The sequence below is a fragment of the Notolepis coatsorum genome (genome assembly GCF_963971535.1).
Source record: "Notolepis coatsorum genome assembly, chromosome: 19".
NCBI classification, from domain to species: domain Eukaryota; kingdom Metazoa; phylum Chordata; class Actinopteri; order Aulopiformes; family Paralepididae; genus Notolepis; species Notolepis coatsorum.
Window position 1 is genome coordinate 51848889 of NC_140183.1, and position 15978 is coordinate 51864866.

A 15978-nucleotide genomic window follows, 5' to 3' on the forward strand; every position below is an offset into this window, starting at 1 on the left:
CTTCACAAGGGGGTGGCTGAACAAGACATCCCCCTCAAATCCCTCATGATAGGAGGATATAGCTGCTGCATATACCCTCACCGTTGAAGCCGACAGTCTATCAAGGAGAGACTGGAGGTAACTAAGGACAGCATCCAGGGGGCAGGAGACTGGGTCCCGGCCCCCCGCCTTACACCACTCTTGGAACATACGCCATCTGCCCGCGTAAGTGCGACAGTGGCGTACCCGCCCCAACAACTGCCTAACAGATGTATGGGGGAAAGAATCCCAGGCGGCACGGCATCGGTCCCAGACCTGCCTGGCTATGTCCGGACGTAATCCCCACCCGTCAGGATGAGGACCGCCCCGCGACAGTACACCTGTACCCACATTCACCCTGCCGGGGATGTGGGGAGCCCTCAGGCCGCGCAGATGGATGACGCCCATAGCCAGCCACCCGCCGCCTGGTGCAGACAGGGGGAGCGTACTCCTCCCTGTCTGTCGATATACGACACTGACGTCGTATTGTCCGTCCTGATCAACACCGATTGAGGACCAGAAGGACCGCTTTCAATACCAACACATTGAACGTAGCGCAGACCGGGCAGCATGGTTTGCCAGCTGCCCCCTACTGCGTTGGCCCGACGCGTCACCAGCGAGGGAGGCGTTGGTGAAAAACGTGACGTGAGACAGCGCCGTAACCGTCCCAGGACGGAACCTCCCGAGCGTGTCGACAACACGCTCTGAGAGGGATGCCCATAGCCCTCCAACCGTTGACTGGGAAGAGGAGTACTCTACTTCCAGTCTACAGCAAACCCCAGGCTGGTAGGGACCTGCCTGGTACGAGACCCGACGATCCACCTTGACCGCGAAGGACCAGAACGTCGTCAGGGCAGAATACACTTCGTAACCCCTGACGACGCAGAGGCCCCAGTGCGGCCTCCACGCACTTGGTGAAGATGCGGGGAGCCAGAGAAAAAAACCGAACGGCAGCCTCGGGTACTCATACGCTAACCCTGCAAAGGAAGCGTAGGTAAGCCCTAGGATGGAAGATCGGAGATGCGAATATGCATCCTACAGGTCTATGGAGGAGAACCAGACCCCCACCTGACAGTGTTCAACAGGTAGGAGACGATCCAAAAAATGCTGAACCTTCCCATGGGACAGGTCCAGCATGGGTCTGACACCCCCCCCCCCTCCCGATTTCTCAGGCACCAGAGAACACCGGGAGGAGAACGCCACGACGATGGCTTGCTTCGTCCACAGAGATTGGATCTCGTTGACCAGAGCTGTCACTGCTGGTGACCCTGACAATAGGGTCTGTACCAAACCCGAAAACGGGCGGGGTTGTGTAAACACAAGTCCCCGCCTCAGCGTTCTCTCCATCCACCTCGACATATGGTACTGCCGTAGTCATATGTGATGACACTCCCAACGCACCCGCCGCCATGTGGCGCAGGTCCACCAGGAACTGTAGATAGTCGGCCCGGTCCCACCCGCTGTGCGTAGCCAACCCCGGACCTTTGCGAGCAGAGCGTTCCGTGGAGTCGGGTTGGAACCCGACACTACCCACGAGGCAATCGCACCCAAGGGGGGACCCCGACAGAAAGGGCCGGTTTGATACGGGGGAAGCTGACATCAATCCAGGTGACAAAAGCCCCCCCACTGAACACCCCTCCAGAACATGCTGAGGAGTTGTTCTGCAGCCGGACATGCAAGGCGTGAGGACCCCATGGGCCTACACACCATAGCCCTGCAGTGATATTACTACCACCTAAATCACGCGCACCTCTTCATTTCAGACCACTGCCGATCTCGCGGGAGTGGGAGGTACCAACATGATACCTGGCCTGGCGAAGGCGAGGCCGGGGAAGCCTGCACTGTGTGCCTTAAAAGGTTTCGAGCCCCCCTGCTGACAACACTTATAGTTGACAGACGTAACACCAGACTCAACCAACACAGCTTACGGTGTGGGAGCCGCTTGACAGCACAACATTCTCACGGACAGACCCAGGCTCAGCCATCAACTGGGTGTCAGCTCCTGTCCCCATGAGAAGCGATGTTGGTGTTGGGGGAGGGAGTGATCGGAGAGCGGGCTGCTCGCGGCACGATGGTGACGGCTTGTTGTTCAAGCCGAGCCCATCCAACATGGCCGATCCCTCGGCCGCCAAGGCTGTCGGCCTTGTCGACACCTGTCGATTCAACGCCCAAGATACCTCTGGCGGGGGGAAAACATGGCCGCCTGTCGAGGGCCTCGTCATCGCCGCTGACGAGGCCGTGCTCTCTCTTCTTCTGGCTGCGCGGTGTGAGGCGGTGTGGGGCCTAGGACAATACCGCCCGCGCTCCAGCAGAAGACCAAAATCCCCTGCGGAGAGGGGAACCCTGAGCGGTTATAGCTTGCGGCTAGGTCAAAGCTAATAACGTCAACAACCTCGCGCGATGTGTCGACGTCGGCTGGTTCTAATCGCTGCCAATTCCATACCGTGGCGGTACAGGCTTTAGCAGCCCACCAGCCACTCGCCAGGCCGACCCACCCATGGCGTCGGCCGGGCGGGGCACTGTTTTAATATGTCAAAAGCAAAGGACTGATGTTAACACGGAGCACCATTGGTGGTTGCAAACAGCAACCTCCACTGTGGTGTGCACCATGAAGGGGTTAAATGAATAAAAGAACTAACACCACAAAATACTGTAGAATGAGCAAGCCCATATACACAACGTTAAGGGGAGGCGGACCAGAGAGAACCAGTCCCGCATTCATTCAAAATATTCACAACAGCACACCAGCCCCAGCTTAGCCCATTTACCAAAAAGGTAAACAAAGCCCCCCCCGCACTACTCCCCCAATAGACACCGATTGACCGTCAGCATGAATGGTTGAGAGAAGAGAAAGCTGTAGCATAGACAGACCTTCTCATAGCAGAGAGACAGAACAAAACAGTAGCCCACTACACTACTATAGCATAGCGTTCAACGCTACTATGGACAGAAACAGTCAGCTGAGCCACAACACGGGCCGCCGTTAAGTCCCATCCTGCAGTAGTATAGCTCTACTGCTACCCGCCGAGCCTCAAGCATCGGCTCCCAGGTGGGAACACCGTTCAACAAACCCCGCCGGGACACAGGAGTAACGCTACCTGGCTAGGCTACCTAGCCACGGCCTACCCTGTTGTCAACCCATTTACCCGTAAAAAAGGTAAATAGGACTCAGCAAAACCCCCACATCAGCTACCGACTGACCTTCATTGATGAACCGGGCAAGAGGAGGGAAAAGCAACAACATCCCACGGCGGAGACATTAGAACAGCGTAGCAGTAGTGTTAGCATGTAGCATTAGCATGTAGCTTCATTAGTTGTTTAATAGCACGCTTCCAGGACCGTTTGGAACCCGTTCACTGCAGTGAAACGTCCACCAAACCATCCCGCCCCTGGCGCCGACACACAACATGGTTGTGTAACAAAACAACCCAGCATTACTAACACTAATACCCATGCCTGATGACACAGGGCCTACCTGTGTACAAGCCGGCTCGATAGCCAACCTTGCACGCTGCTCCTCGATCTGCTGTCACCAGACGAGGAAACATCAGAATAGGCCCGACGTGTCGCTGAAACATGCCTCGAAGATTCCAGTGGTAAGCAAACCTCCGGTAACTTTCAACATTACGCAATTTCTCATAATCTTTTCATAACAACTAGTTTACATAAGGTGCACTGCAACCGTTATGATGGAAACGAAAATAGAGGAAGAGTGTTTGGTGACCATGCCTACTGTCTTATAGGCTACGCCTCCATAGGGGCGGGACCCGGCAGGTGTAGGTGTACTTGTTTTTTTCGTTGATGGAGTACAATAGGTACATGAGATGAGGTATATCTCGATAGGCTTAAGATGGCCAAGTACGATAATATAACCTTCTGTAGTGTGGTAGTGAAAGGGTTAATAACCTAATGCTAGCAATGCTCATGATCTTCTTTCCCTACTGTAGATAGTGGGTTGCCTCCACCGAGAAGCTCCAATCCAGAGGTTAAGGCTTTGGTGCGCTGGCTCAAGACTGTCCCTGTAGACCAAGACACCATTGACAAGGTAACGGTCTTCCATTACTAACTAGGGTTGCCTATTCAAGTCCGCGTGAATATTAAAGGCAACCAACTTGTGTTCAGCTTTTCTCTGATTGGCCACGACCCCCCGCCCCCTTTTGCCGCGAGCGCGGCAGAGGTCCCTGCAAGCGTCAGAGGTCCCAAATGAAATGAATGAAGCGCGGAGCATAATGTATAATGTTATTTCGCGGAGCATAATGTATAATGTTATTTCGCGTTTGTAACGTCATAACATCAGTGGAGGCTGCTGACTGATTAATAATAAGCTCTCTTTATTTCGCGGAGCATAATGTATAATGTTATTTCGCGTTTGTAACGTCATAACATCAGTGGAGGCTGCTGACTGATTAATAATAAGCTCTCTTTATTTCGCGGAGCATAATGTATAATGTTATTTCGCGTTTGTAACGTCATAACATCAGTGGAGGCTGCTGACTGATTAACTCGTAACGTCATAAACCAACTACCAGATTCACTCGTCACTGTACATCAGTGGAGGCTGCGTAACTGACTGATTAACTAGAAACTGCACATTGAGGGGGTTTGAATCACGCTACATCAGTGGAGGCTGCTGACCAGATTATTATTATATTATATTATATATTAAATTATATTTTTTAAACATCCTGCAACACGCCCCCATTCCTCCCAGGTGTCAGGCGTCAGGCGCCTCATTCGCTTCCATTCATTTTGGGGACCGCGTTCAAATATCATACTTCTGAAGTATAAACAAACTATACTGCTGTGACGATTTTGAATATCTTAACATGTATTTACGCCCATACAATTTTTTAGATGAATGATTGTGGATATAATATAGAAAACACATCATTATGATATTGTCAGATGGCGTTGTCAGATGTGTAGAATTCACCTACTTACAATTATTTTCATATAAAATACAATGGTGAGTGAGAAATGTATCTCCAGTGATAAAACCCAGTGCTCTATGATACACAGCGTGGATGGGCTTTCAGGTGGAGGGAGAGGCATGCATGTACATAATTTCACCATAATCAAATACAGACATAATTGTGGATTATTGTACAATGGTCTTCTTACTGGCAGCAGAAAAGCATGATTTGTTTCTATACATATTTTTACTTTCAACTTTTTAGAAAGGTGTTCCACATGGCCCATGGGTGTAAAAAGAGAGCTTATTATTAATCAGTCAGCAGCCTCCACTGATGTTATGACATTACAAACGCGAAATAACATTATACATTATGCTCCGCGAAATAAAGAGAGCTTATTATTAATCAGTCAGCAGCCTCCACTGATGTTATGACGTTACAAACGCGAAATAACATTATACATTATGCTCCGCGAAATAAAGAGAGCTTATTATTAATCAGTCAGCAGCCTCCACTGATGTTATGACGTTACAAACGCGAAATAACATTATACATTATGCTCCGCGAAATAACATTATACATTATGCTCCGCGCTTCATTCATTTCATTTGGGACCTCTGCCGCGCTCGCGGCAAAAGGGGGCGGGCGGTCACGAGGCCGTGTGGCCAATCAGAGAAACGCTGAACGAAAAGCTGAACACAAGTTGGTTGCCTTTAATATTCACGCATTCAGTCCATTAGTTGAGTAATCACTCGTTAGGATTGTAGTCGACCAAAGCGGTTTTAGTCAATATGTATTTATTAATGATTTTCCTGTTGAATGAGTTATTCCTGGGAAATTATTTGTGCCTTTCTATCATAACAGTATTTCATATATATATGTACTGGTGTTTGATTAACACAAGATGCAGATTGTACTTTGGGAAAAGCATAGGAAAAGCTATTTTACATTATTGTTATTTTAAATAGACTAATCGATCAGTCAACAAAAGGTCCTCTGAGGATCAGCCGACTAAGGTTGGCTTTGGTGGAAGGTCTCATACAGGCCGCTCTGCTGAGTCGCTCGTTTTTTCCTCGACCGCTGATCTTGTATTGATCAGTGTTGTTTTTTTGCTGCTGCATCATTGCTTGCATTTTTTACAGAAGAGCGTAATTTCACGCTTGTATGCCTATATTTTCCAGTTGCTCTCTCACGAGTTCACCCTGGACTGTCTTCTCCACATGGCCTGCAGGGATGACCTGATGTATTGTGGCATAAGGTGAGCTGCCTCCACACATCACCCTCACACATCCTCTCCATGCAGAAACACAGGAAGCATCACCCTCACACATCCTCTCCATGCAGAAACACAGGAAGCATCACCCTCACACATCCTCTACATGCAGAAACACAGGAAGCATCACCCTCACACATCCTCTCTCCATGCAGAAACACAGGAAGCATCACCCTCACACATCCTCTACATGCAGAAACACAGGAAGCATCACCCTCACACATCCTCTACATGCAGAAACACAGGAAGCATCACCCTCACACATCCTCTCCATGCAGAAACACAGGAAGAATCACCCTCACACATCCTCTCTCCATGCAGAAACACAGGAAGCATCACCCTCACACATCCTCTACATGCAGAAACACAGGAAGCATCACCCTCACACATCCTCTACATGCAGAAACACAGGAAGCATCACCCTCACACATCCTCTACATGCAGAAACACAGGAAGCATCACCCTCACACATCCTCTACATGCAGAAACACAGGAAGCATCACCCTCACACATCCTCTACATCAGTGGTTCTCAACTGGTCTAGCCTCGGGACCCAACATTTTCCTTAGTCATTAAGTCGCGACCCAAATGTTTGAACCACTATGATTTATTTCAACAACAAAAAATTGCAGTAATACACAATCTTTCATGCACTGTTAAAAACATGAAATAAACAGTGCAACAAAAGTGCAACTAGGGCTAAAAACACAATGAAATAAAATAATAATAATAATAAATAATATATGCTTCTTAGCAGACTTCTTAGCTTAACATCCCAGGGAACTAATGGGATAACTGGGGATGTTGTTTGCTCCTGACAAGAGTCTGGTAGACAAAGCAACTCTGAGGTCATGCTCAATGTCCAATCTGTTCCTCTGCTTTGTCTTCAGCTGGACCAGAGCCGAGAAGCCACTTTCACAAAGATAGGTAGTAAAAAAAAAAATAAAAAAAAAAAATGTTTTTTACACACACATCCGCGACCCACTCAAAATGGCCCCGCGACCCACTTTTGGGTCGCAACCCACCAGTTGAGAAACACTGCTCTACATGCAGAAACACAGGAAGCATCACCCTCACACATCCTCTCCATGCAGAAACACAGGAAGCATCACCCTCACACATCCTCTCTCCATGCAGAAACACAGGAAGCATCACCCTCACAGATCATCTCCATGCAGAAACACAGGAAGCATCACCCTCACACATCTTCTCCATGCAGAAACACAGGAAGCATCACCCTCACACATCTTCTCCATGCAGAAACACAGGAAGCATGCCACTACTTACAGGGGTTCTCAACCCATGGGATGCCACGGCACTCATACAAGAATACAAATTCCAAGTCACACCAAATAATTCTCCTTGTAAACATCCTATAAAGCACAGACTGGTCATAGGTGCCAGGAGGAGAGAGCATGTTTATTTGACACATGTTGATGCGTTTCAGCAGCTGCCTTTCCTTCTGAAAATGCTGCTGAAACATGGCAACATGTCTCAAATAAATAAATAAAAATTGAAGTGCAGGATGTAAGTAGTCCACGCCACCTTTGGTGATGTGCTGCTTTTTCTTTTTGAACATTTCATATACAGTGAATTGAAAGTGCTTTACATACATTTGATTAAAAGAAATGACGAAGAGCATAAAAAAGGGCATAGAAATGAAAGTGCAGCTTTCAGTGGGCTGCACGCACAGTAACTACATTTCAATGGAAGAGTTTCCTTTGAAATTATCTGAATTGATTGGAACATTCCGAGTGGTCACCATCTCCCACTGCTTTTCCAGGGGGGGCATGCTGTGTCGTGTCTGGGCCGCGGTTAAGACTCGCAGGAAGACCCAGCTCAGCACCTACCCCGAGGAGGGCGAGTACACCGTTCTCTGACCGCTCACAATCCAACCAGCTGCAGACGTTGGACCTCTGATGAGAGATGTATTGATAGGCTGGTCCTATAAGCATGTGTTGTTTATAATGAACTGGCTATGCATGGGGATTGATGTGTATTATTGTTGTTGTTGTTCTGTCAGGACCACTGGACTGTGAATGTGTTTTTTTGAGTTTTTTAGAGAACAAATAGATTCTGCATTTCCTCTGGAAAGACTGTAAGCCAAATTGACTAGATAGTGGTTAAAGAATAACCATTTCTATTGTTATATCTTGTTTCTTTTTGTTGTTTTTTGTTTGATTGAGACAATGCATATTTTCTCTAACCTTTGTCATTTATTCATTCATTCATTCATTCATTCATTCATTCATTCATTCATTTGTTGTGTATCTAGGCTTGATCTTACTTGTAAATCTCCATTCGTCTATACTAGGTTGCCTTTCTCCCTGGTCATGTCTGCACAGTTGCACATAGTTGGATACATCAGGGTTTATTTTCCTACCTGCAGGAGAGGCCAATCACTGCCATTCATTCTTGTTCAGTGTGAAAAAGAACATCCACAGATGAAGGCCCCACCCCCTAAACAGAACTTTTCACCTGTTGCCGACCTTCCGCTCTGCTGTCAATCACACTGACACCCCCACAGGAAGAGACAGACGTCTCCACCAGGAAATAACCCCTCAAAGATATATCGCCTCACACTCTGTCACATCAATGTCCTCATATTAACCAGCGTAAAATCTGTATTTTGAAAAAGTCAAATAACGAGGAAACGTAAAAGAGAGAAATGTAATTACATGCATTGCAAAATCATTGGGGGAAAATGTAAACTAGAGGTAGACGGTAGTAAACGGGGCTATAACTGTAAATGACACTGGTGTTCTCCTTTAACACTTTGAATACCATTCACGGCTTTTCTCTGGTTTACCCCCCGACCGTTGAATGCCACGTCACGAGAATACTCTGTTTTTTTTTTTTTTTTTATTATTATTATTATTAGCGATCTGAAATCATATTGCATCAAGCGAGCCTACCGTTGGAGATCCAGGCACCGCCGGCGCTCAGATGTGAAAAAAGCACCCCCTATCGTCTCCCAGATGGTAAATCACCCTTTTGGATTGGACTCAATGAAAGTGAATGGGAGAAAGGATTTCTGACTCCACATTTTACTTCTCACTGATGTAACCGGGGTCTACCAGAGTTCATTCTGGAGCCTTGGTGCCGCGGCGAATATGTGTTTTACTGTATACACGATGGATCAATCAAATGAGCGATTTTTTCGAATGGCGATCGGAAATTGGAATAAACCATTTGGATACCATCTGACCTCAGGTAAGGAATCTATGTTATCAGTCTTAGGATAATCAGACTCGTTTTCACGGATATATAAGCGTTTCCCCTATATGTGATATAGCTGTTTTGACTGTAAAAGCCATCAGGAAATAAGAGCAGCGATTATCAGCGCGCGGCACGAGCGTGCGTGCGCACACATATACTATCGATCATCTAGCGTTTATTTGAAAACGATTCATAAATAGGCCGACAAATGACAACGTTCTGGAATATTCCAGTAAAAGACGATTATCATAGAATGGGTTGTTTTTTCCACGAAAACGAGTGATTTTCAAAATGCTATCAAACGGAAATGAAGCGATAAAAAAACAATCTGCCTCGACAATGTTGACTGGAAAATGAGTCTTTGATAAGCGACGGGCAGATTAGACACATAGCCATAATTTAAAACATAGATTAGGCGATATTAAGTTAACATTGGAGTGGATGGTGGCATTCAAGGGGGTAAAAAGGAAAACACGGCTGGCAATCAAAGTGTTAACAGTGTATCTGTGGGGTATTAAAAGGTATTAAAAAGTCTTACATTTAATTTGCACAGGTATTGAATTTTGGGGGGGGGGGGGGGCAGCCCAGCGGTCGGGAGATGAAATAATATAAAATATATTAAATGTTTTTGTATTTAAGTCATAGTTTTTCGCAGGGCTACCGGGAGCTTGGTCTGGCGAGAGCTTGTATGGAACGTGCAATAATTTAAACTGTTGCACATGTGCCACAAGTGCAGCCGCCAGTTCAGTGTCGCTATGTGTGTTGTTTTTTTGCTAGTATGGTCGTAACATTGGTATTTTTTTGCTCTAAGTGGTATTAAAAAGGTTCAAATCTAACTTGTTGAAACTTGCAGATACAGCTGTTTAAGATGACCTTGAACCAACTATATTTGTCAGTAGTTTGGCAAGAAGGGAATATGGGCCCATAGCTACAACACCTTTGTCCAAGCATTCCATGCACAGTACAGTGTGTCATTGGTTTGTTTGCAAACAGACAGCAAATTTGAATGCAATTGACCTATCTCAAACCCTGTCCTCTTTTCTTGATCCTCCAATCACAACTGTTGCTTCCCAAAGGGTTGTGATTGGAGCGTCAAGAAAAGAGGGCAGGATTTGGGATAGGTCAATTTCAGTGGTACCTTTTTTTAAATTGTATTTTTATTTTTGTACAACTTAGCAGGACCTAAGCTCTAATGGGTAAAGCTATATATTTAAGCTGAATGTTTATGCACAAAAAAGTGTTCTTTATCTTGACTAATGTGTTTATCTTTAACTTGTTTGAATAAACCGCAATACTGATTATTTTACAACTGTGTTTGTATGTATGTGCCAATGCATGTGTTATAGCACATTCTAGTCTGAGAGTCAAGAGAAGGGTTTTTTGTTGATATGTGAGGGTATGATGTAGACTGGAATACATGATGCTGTGGTTTGATTGATTGATTGATTGATTGATTGAAAACTTTATTAACAGATTGCAGAATGGGCACAATACAGTATGGCTCAATACAAACAACTGGATGCAGACCAGAAAAATACATTTGTTTTGTTTACATCAGGCATTTTCAATTCATCAAGACATTTATGACATACAGATATACAGTACTGTTTAAGTGGTGGCTGGTCTTTAAATTCCACACATGCTTCCTCATCTGTTTTCATACTGTTGACGTCTCCTAGGAGACCACAGTTTGGGCCTTCCTGCTATCTCAGACTGCTGGGGTGTGCGCAATGATGCAGTGGTGGTACCACTCTGTACCACGCCGTCCTAGCAGTTCGCTGAGCAGAAGTGCACGCACACAAAAATGCGTTCACAACTCTCACTCTACTGTCGCGCCGTGCGCCAAGTACCCGGCACTTATCACCTAGTCTTTGCATAGCATAACAAAGAAAGAGAAGTGCAAGACTAAAATACAAGCCCTGTGGGGGGTTTGCTTGAGCTGGTCTGTGCACACGCGAGGGAACATGTATGCGCATGCATGTGCGTGCGCGGGAGCGAGCATGCATGTGGCGTCCAGGCAGTTCTGATATTACGACTGCACCCCTGGGTGTGCGTGCGCGTGATGTCTGTCATTATTACATAGTATTCTCAGTGGCCCAATACAAAATGTAATAGATGAAGTCACATAGTTAGACACGTTTAATACATGTTTGAAACAATGAAGTTGTTCAAGGCTAGATATGAGTCAGCGGTAGACAGTGTTGTGTCATAGAGGATGTTGCATCATTGAGGGAATAGGGTTTGGCTGATGATTTAACATGAACACCCCACGCATGTCTTTAACTCACAGCTCTGATTTAAATACCGACCCAAAGTTCTATAAAATGAACACATTGCCTAAAACAAAAAAGGAAACAAGTAATGATGTAATATAATCTTGTATTGTGTATTAAAGGGGGACTACGCCCAGTTTCAGAATGCACGCATGTTATGAATCATACATGTAACGACTACCGCCCTGTTGCCCTGACCTCAGTCAAAACCCACATCTGCTCCTCTCTACCCGACACCTTAGACCCCCTTCAGTTCACATACAGACCAAACGGGCCTGGATGATGGTGACATCGCACTCACTCACCTGGACAAAGAGAACACATTATTATATGAGAATGCTTTTCATTGATTACAGCTCAGCATTCAACACCATCGTTCCCTCTAAACTCATCTCTAAGCTCGCTGATCTTGGACTGGAGACCTGCAGCTGGATATTTTACTTCCCGATGAGGAGAATCGGCAGCCACCCCTCCTCGCTGACCCTTAACACGGGCACACCACAGGGCTCAGGCTGGGCTGCCAGGCACAGCTCCGATGACACGACCACCCTGGGCCTCATCACAGGCGATAATGAGATGAGCTACAGAGAGGAGGTGAAGACACTAACCAGCCAGGACAGCAACATCTCTCAATGTCACTAAATCTAAACTGTAGGGCGGACATTGGTGAGGCTGAGGTTTAAAGGGCCAGCAGCTTCAAGTTCCTCGGTGTGCACATCACAGAGGACCACTCCTGTGGACACTACAAGTTTCAAGTTTCTTTATTAGTTGTCATACAGAAGTACAGGATACCAATACTACACACACATGGACACAGTGGTCAAGAAAGATCGCCGGCGGCTCTATTTCCTGAGGAGACTACGGAAGTTTGGCATGAACACCTGCATCCTTACAAACTGCTGATCCACCATTGAGACTACACTTGAGAAACACTGTTGCTGCCGATAAAAAACTGTATTGCACATTGCATTTTACACACTGCTAAAATTTGCACATTGCCCATTGCACATCACACAACATACTTTTTTTGGAACTGTACATAGCCATTTTTGTTATTTAAATTGTATAGTATAATATCTACATCCTGATCTGCAATGCACACTTTTCTAGAACTGTAGGCCTATATAGTAATATTTATTTTAGTCATCTTATTTTATTCTATGCTAAATTGGTTATATTTTTATTATTGTAAGCTGCTATGGTCGAGGGACCACAATAAATAGATGTTCACTCTTCTTGCTGTAAAGTACTGAAATAAGTGACAATAAAGGAATCTGAAAAAAAAGGGCTTGCTGACAGGCTGCATTATGGTACAGGAACTGTTCTGCCCACAGCCACAACTCACTACAGAGAGTACATCACTGGCAACAGACTCCTGGTCATTCGGGATATCTTTCATCAGCGCTGCCTGTGAGGCACTGAGCATCATCAAGGACCACAGCCACACCCAGCATGCAGACTGTTCTCCATGTTACCATCTGGCAGACGATACAGCGGCAGGGCTGCATGCACCTCCATACTCAAGGACAGTTGTTACCACAAGGCCAACAGGCTTCTCAACTAAAAAACCTAAACATAACACTTTGCATATCTGCTTACCTGCTGTCTTACCGACACTGTTGATCACACCATTTTATTAGATCGTCTCCAACATGGGGTTGGTGTCAGTGACACTGCACTAGCATGGTTCTCCTCCTATCTCACAAATAGAAGTATGCTGTCAACATCGCCAACTGCTCCTCCCCCTCAACCTCCCTCTCCTGTGGGGTCCCGCAAGGGTCCATCCTTGGCCCGATCCTGTTCTCCCTTTACATGCTACCCCTTGGTTCAATCATTCAGAAGCACAACATCTCTTTTCACTGTTATGCTGACGACACACAGCTTTACGTTTTCCTGAAACCTAACAACCAGTCTCTACTTAACAGTCTCATATCCTGCCTGGATGATGTTAAATGTTGGATGGCACAAAACATTCTACAACTAAATCAAAACAAATGCGAAATAATCCTCTTCGGTCCCCCAGACGCTGTCACCACCCTTACCAACAGCCTTGGCAACCTGTCCTCCCTGGTCAAGCCTTATGTCAAGAACCTAGGTGTCATTTTTTATCCACAATTAAAATTTGACAGACAAGTGAACTCAGTGGTAAAGGCATGTTTTTTCCAACTACGCACCATTGCCAAACTCAAAGCCCTTCTCTCCCCTGCAGACCTTCAGAGAGTCATCCACGCCTTCATTTCATCTAGATTAGACTACTGCAACTCCCTCTATATAGGCATTAACCAGTCTTCCCTGTCCCGCTTACAACTGGTACAAAACGCTGCTGCCAGACTGTTGACCGGAACCCACAAGAGAGACCACATCACCCCTGTCCTTGCCTCCCTTCATTGGCTCCCAGTACGCTACAGGATAGATTTTAAGGTTCTCCTATTTGTTTTTAAAGCCCTTAATGGTCACCCCCCCTCCTACATCTCAGACCTCCTATCCCCCTATTCCAACACCAGGTCCCTCAGGTCAGCCGATCAGAGGCTCCTGACAGTCCGGAGGTCTAACCTCAAGCTCAGGGGGGGCTGTGCCTTTGCTATCGCAGCCACTGAACTGTGGAACAGCATCCCCACCTCCATTAGGCTTGCCCCCTCGATAGATGCCTTCAAATCGAGGCTCAAAACCCACTTCTACCTACTAGCCTTTCCTGTTCACTGACTCATGCCCTGTTTTCCTGTGTTTCATGTGTTTGCCTGTGTGCCCTCCCATAAAACGGAGTGTGATTGTTGTCAATATGTATCTATGTGTATCTACCCTCTGTACAGCACTTTGGTTGACACGCGTCATGTGAAATATGCTATATAAATAAATCTGATTGATTGATTGATTGTCTGCACTGTTTACATAAAAGTGCAAACATCAACTATGACTGCTGCTATTGAACCTGGACTGCTACATACCCAATGTGTAATACTGTTGTATACACTTGTCACTTTTACTTTTACACACAAATCCTCATTGTCATATATGTACGTATATAGTGTCACATTCTATTTAGCTCATTCCATTTTCCCATATTTCATACCAACTGTGTAATACTGTTATGTTCACTGCTGCTGCATTTCATTTGACCTTGTGTTAACATATGACCAATAAAAGAAACTTGAACTTGTTATGCCTCTGTCTTGAAACAGAAGGACTGACCTGCCTATGTTGATGATGTGTCACTTGTTTCCAGAATACCAAGAAACTCAGTTGGATTGGAACAAGTTAAATGGTTTCAAACACATGGGAAGATTTGTAGGCCTATACTCTTGTTTTCTGTGAAGAAAAATAAATATCTTAAGACTCAATATAAGCTTAAGATACTTATTATGGTGGGGACCCCCCCCTCTTCTGTGTAATGAATCCTGTATTCAGGGCATGTTGATATTCCAGTCTCAATGCATTGTGTTGCTAAGCGTTTCCATTTAGCTGCTGTCATGTCTATGCATAATGCTAACCGAATGATGACGACACAGTATTTCAGAGATTTTGCAAAATATATTTGTGTTGTGGAATTCATCCAAAGACAGGATGGTGATTTAATGTTTCTTTCATTTAGATGAAATCCTGTCCACCGTTTGTTGAAAGGTGTGACATGTTGTCTCAAGTGGGGGAAAGGATTTGACTCTCGGACAAAGAGAAGACTCACTCGCTCCAAGGTAACAAATTGTTCCAGTGTTGTCAATGTTCTGGAATAGCAAAACTCGGCATGTCACGTCTAATTTAGTTCACGTCCGTTTGTTGGAAGTTCAAAACGCGAGACAATAGCACTATCACTTTTTTAAAAATGGGACGTCCCAGTATCCTCCTGCCGTGTCCTCATTTAACCTGGATTGGCTCTGTGAATAGGATCAAAGTGTGTGGGGGGGGGGTGATAAACGATCAACCTAGATGTTTCTAGGTCACCCAGGATCAGATATCTACATGGCAAATGAACCATAATGATAATCTGAGGTATCGCCTTTGTTTCTGCATTTTCCCCATAGTGGCCTGTTGTTCATATAATCAGTATTTAATCAGTATATAATCAGTACTTATGAGTTTCTATCCAGCAGCACAGCGATGCTTGTTCTTTGCTATGCATCTCAGGTTTCATCTCTCTCTATAATCTCTCTCTCTCTCTCTCTCTCTCACAAGCACACACACACACACACACACACACACACACACACACACACACACACACACACACACACACACACACACACACACACACACACACACACAGAGGCTTTACCTCCCTCACCCTTTC

The 15978-nt window shown here is 45.7% G+C and overlaps 1 protein-coding gene across 1 annotated transcript in view; it reads left to right on the top strand.

The window, feature by feature from the left end:
• The window catches only part of LOC311246499 (mitogen-activated protein kinase kinase kinase 5), a 63384-nt gene extending 53365 nt beyond the window's left edge, over positions 1 to 10019 (top strand). Inside the window, 3 exon segments of the mRNA XM_084336649.1 lie at positions 3966 to 4063; positions 6113 to 6189; positions 7988 to 10019. Coding sequence (XP_084192775.1) covers positions 3966 to 4063; positions 6113 to 6189; positions 7988 to 8084 — 272 coding nt within the window. The 3' untranslated portion in view covers positions 8085 to 10019.
• Positions 10020 to 15978: the final 5959 nt, after the last annotated feature.